General features: G+C 38.1%; 2 protein-coding genes across 2 annotated transcripts; both read left to right on the forward strand.

The window, feature by feature from the left end:
* Positions 1–374: 374 nt before the first annotated feature.
* On the forward strand, positions 375–1157 carry LOC133799579 (uncharacterized). The gene has a single exon (XM_062237581.1). It carries the CDS (start codon positions 375–377, stop codon positions 1155–1157), a length of 783 nt encoding a protein of 260 aa, XP_062093565.1.
* A 2546-nt stretch (positions 1158–3703) lies between these two features.
* On the forward strand, positions 3704–4093 carry LOC133799580 (secreted RxLR effector protein 161-like). The gene has a single exon (XM_062237582.1). It carries the CDS (start codon positions 3704–3706, stop codon positions 4091–4093), a length of 390 nt encoding a protein of 129 aa, XP_062093566.1.
* The last annotated feature ends 490 nt before the right edge of the window (positions 4094–4583 follow it).

A 4583-nucleotide genomic window follows, 5' to 3' on the forward strand; every position in this document is an offset into this window, starting at 1 on the left:
AATAATCTTAGATAAAATTAAATGTAGGGGTAAGCAACTATAAATACCCCATCAAGCTTCCAAATTGTAACCAAGCTTGAGTAGCCAAATCAAGTCTTTTACTACTAACTTACTACCTTGTCTCCTCTTTTCCTACACACATAAAAATTAAAACATAACTCTTCCTTGTCCCACCAATCATCCAACTTATCAACTTATCGATATCATCATACTACACTACCTAATATCCATCCTATACAACCTCCATACATAATAATTTAAATAATTCATATACAAATAACAATTATCTTACTCAATCTCATTTAACAGTCCATCAGTGGTATCATAGCTCCGTTCGATCATATCACTGGGCGTAATCTTTTCCGCTCATCAACATGAGTTTGGAGTCCAACTGCTCTTCTCTACCTCTTCCAATTTTCCATGGAGAAAACTATGATTTTTGGTCCATCAAAATGAGGACCTATTTTCGATCACAAAATCTATGGAAAATTATTGAAGAGGGAGTCACTATTTCGGAAGACATTACATCTCTTTCGGAAGATCAAAAGAAGGTAATGGAGGATAGTCAACAAAAGGATTCTCATGCATTATACTGCTTGCAGCAAGCTATGGCAGACAATCTTTTTCCACGGATTATGGGCGCAGCAACGGCAAAAGAAGCATGGGACACGCTGCAGGAGGAGTTCCAAGGAACAATTAAGGTACGCACTGTTAGACTACAAAAGCTTAGAAGAGATTTTGAAAATCTTAAAATGAAAGATAATGAGACTGCAAAAGATTACTATTCTAGAATTAAAGAAATAGTATATCAAATGGGAGCCTACGGAGAAATAATTTCTGACAAGAATATAGTACAAAAGATACTAATTTCTTGTACAGACAAATATGATTCAATAGATTTTGTGATAGAGGAAACTAAAGATTTAGAAACTCTATCACCAACTGAACTAATGGGCTCTCTTGAAGCATATGAAAGTAGACGAGAAAGGCATAAGGAAAGTGAAGTTGAAAATGCCTTTCAGTCTAAAATCAATCCGCGGTCTCAAAAACCAAAAGTTGATGGGAAAAAGACACAAGAAAAACAAAAAGAAAATAACGACAAGTATCCTCCATGTGGCATTTGTAAAAGAAAAAGTCACTTGGAGAAAGACTGCTGATTTAAAGGAAAACCACAGTGCCAAAATTGTAAAAAATTTGGCCACACTGAAAAAACTTGTCGTTTAAAGAAATCCCATCAAGCTAATTTTTTCGAAGAGAAAAATGAAGAAAGTAATCTCTTCTATGTCTGCCAAGCTGCAACAGAAGAAGGAAAAGATACTTGGTATCTTGATAGTGGTTGTAGTAACCACATGACGAAAAATGAAAGCATCTTTTGTAGTCTTGATAAATCCAAGACTAAAGTCAAAATCGGTAATGGTGACTTCATGGAAGCAGTCGGCAAAGGCACCATTGCCATTGACACTAAAAAAGGCAAGAGATACATCAATGATGTACTCTTGGTACCAAACATCGATCAAAACCTACTTAGTGTAGGCCAAATGATTGAAAAAGGGTACTCTTTGCATTTTGAAGGTAATTCTTGCACAATCTATGATAAGAAAGATAAATCCTTTCAAATTGCAAAGGTAAAAATGAAAGAAAACAGATGCTTTCCGATACAATGGAGATATGCAAGCAGTGTGGCAATGCAAGCACAAACAGATGAGTCATGGTTATGGCATAGAAGGTTCGGTCACTTTAACTTCCATGGGCTAAAGATCCTCAAGCAGAAGAATATGATGTGAGACCTCCCATCAATTGAGGAGATCAACACAGTCTGCGAAGGATGCATGCTCGGGAAACAACATCGACAACCTTTCCCATCCGGCAAAACTTGGAGAGCCAAAAAGCCACTGGAGCTGGTCCATACTGACGTCTGCGAGGCAATGCGCACTACATCAAATGACCAAAACAGGTACTTAATTCTCTTCATTGATGACTTTACTAGAATGACATGGGTTTATTTTATGCAACAAAAGTCGCAAGTCTTCGATATTTTCAAAAAATTCAAATCCCGTGTCGAAAAACAAAGCGGTCACTACATCAAGACAATTAGAAGTGATAGAGGCAAAGAATACACTTCTAATGAATTCAACAAGTTCTGTGAAGATGAAGGGATGGAGCACCAACTCACTGTTGGATACGCACCAGAACAAAGCGCGTATCTGAAAGGAAAAACTGGACTGTTATGGAGGCAGCAAGAGCCATGCTACTAGAGAAAGGTCTCCCAAAACGATTTTGGGCAGAGGCAGTAAGCACTGCAGTCTACTTGCTTAACAGATGTCCAACCAAAGCCGTGCATAATAAGACGCCTATCAAAGCTTGGAGCGGACGTAAGCCATCAACAAAGCATCTCAAAGTCTTCGGCTGCATATGCTACTCTCACATTCCAAAAGAGAAAAGAGGCAAGCTTGATGAGAAAACTGAAAAAGGAATCTTCTTAGGCTATAGTACTCAATCAAAAGGTTATCGAGTCTATAGCTTGGAATCAAATAAAATAATAATCAGCCGAGACGTAAAATTTGACGAAGATGCTGCATACAACTGGGAGACAGAAGAAGTTGAAAGAAAGAAAGTCAATATTCCTCTACCGCCAAGACAAGAAACTGATCAAAATGAAGTTCCAACTCAGCCAACCACAGAGGAACCGACACAAGTCATAGAATCCCCGCCAGACTCACCAGTAAGGCGAACAAGACCGCTTGCTGAGATCTATGAGACATGCAACCTAGTGCTTATGGAGCCAGAAAGTTTTGAAGCAGCTCAACAGCAAGAAGTATGGAGACAAGCCATGAATGAAGAGATAAAGATGATTGAAAAGAATGAGACTTGGGAGCTTGTAGATCGTCCACAAGACAAAGATACTATAGGAATCAAGTGGGTCTACAAGACAAAGCTAAACGCAGATGGCTCTACCCAAAAGCATAAAGAAAGATTAGTTGTGAAAGGATACTCACAACAATACGGAGTCGACTACAACGAAACATTTGCTCCAGTTGCCCGCCTTGACACAATAAGGGCATTGATAGATCTAGCCGCACAGAAGAAATGGAAGATTTTTCAACTCGATAATAAGTCGGCATTTCTTAATGGCTTTCTCGAAGAAGAAATATACGTGGAACAACCTCAAGGATTCGTGGTGCAAGGACAGGAAGATAAAGTTCTCAAGTTGAAAAAGGCCTTGTATGGCTTAAAGCAAGCTCCGCGAGCCTGGTAAAGTAGAATCGACCACTACTTCACTGAACAAGGATTCAGGAAGAGCAAAAGTGAGCCAACACTCTATATCAAAACTCAAGGTACGAATGAAACACTTATTGTCTCCTTATATGTTGATGATCTCATCTACACAAGCAATAATGAGAAGATGATAAAGAAGTTTAAAGAAGACATGATGAAAATTTTTGAGATGACCGACCTGGGATTAATGCACTACTTTCTTGGGATCGAAATAACTCAAAAAGAAGATGGGATCTTCATCTCACAAAAGAAGTATACAGAGACACTATTGAAGAAATTCAAAATGGAGGGATGAAAAACTGTATCAACTCCATTAGACAACAACAAAGCTCTCAAGAAGGAAGATGGCTCACCAAAAGCAGATGAATCAAAATTTTGAAGTCTAATCGGCAGCCTACTCTATCTAACTGCTACAAGACCAGACATAATGTACGCAGTTAGTCTTCTATCAAGATTCATGCATGATCCAAGTCAAGTTCACTACGGAGCAGCCAAGAGAATCCTTCGATACTTACAAGGAACAAAACTTTACGGAATCTGGTACGAAGTCATGAATGAGTCAAAACTGATTAGCTACACAGATAGTGACTGGGTAGGATCCATGGACAACATGAAAAGCACGTCAGGATATGCCTTCACACTTGGATCTGGAATATTTTCATGGGCCTCAAAGAAACAAGCAACAGTTGCACAATCATCAGTTGAAGCAGAGTACATTGCAGCAGCAATGACTACAAGCCAAGCTATATGGCTTAAAAAAAATACTAGAAGACATGGGAGAATCACAGAGGGAAGCTACAAAGATATATTGCGATAGCAAATCAGCTATAGCAATGGCGAAAAATCCAGTATTTCACAGTAGAACTAAGCATATAAGCATCAAGTACCATTTCATCAGGGAAGCAGAAGCAAATAAATAAATCGAGCTCAAGCACTGCAAGACTGAAGAGCAGGTAGCAGACATATTCACAAAGGCACTACCAAGAGGCAAGTTCGAGCTACTGCGAGACATGATTGGAGTTACCGAAATGTGTACCAAGGAGGAGTGTTAAAATGTGCTACACATTTATAGAATATTTGTATTTTAGAATATTCTAGTGAAAACTTTAGAAATCTAGTAAAATAAATAAACTAGAAAAGCCTAGAATATTTAGAAAACTAGAAGTAACCAATCAAGAAGAATGTATAAGAATGTAAATCAATTAGAAAAGTCTAGAAAAGTTGTAAATCATATAGAACTAGAATAATCTAGATAAAATTAAATGTAGGGGGTAAGCAACTATAAATACCCCATCAAGCTTCCAAAT

The sequence above is a fragment of the Humulus lupulus genome, chromosome 9, assembly GCF_963169125.1.
Source record: "Humulus lupulus chromosome 9, drHumLupu1.1, whole genome shotgun sequence".
Taxonomy (NCBI): domain Eukaryota; kingdom Viridiplantae; phylum Streptophyta; class Magnoliopsida; order Rosales; family Cannabaceae; genus Humulus; species Humulus lupulus.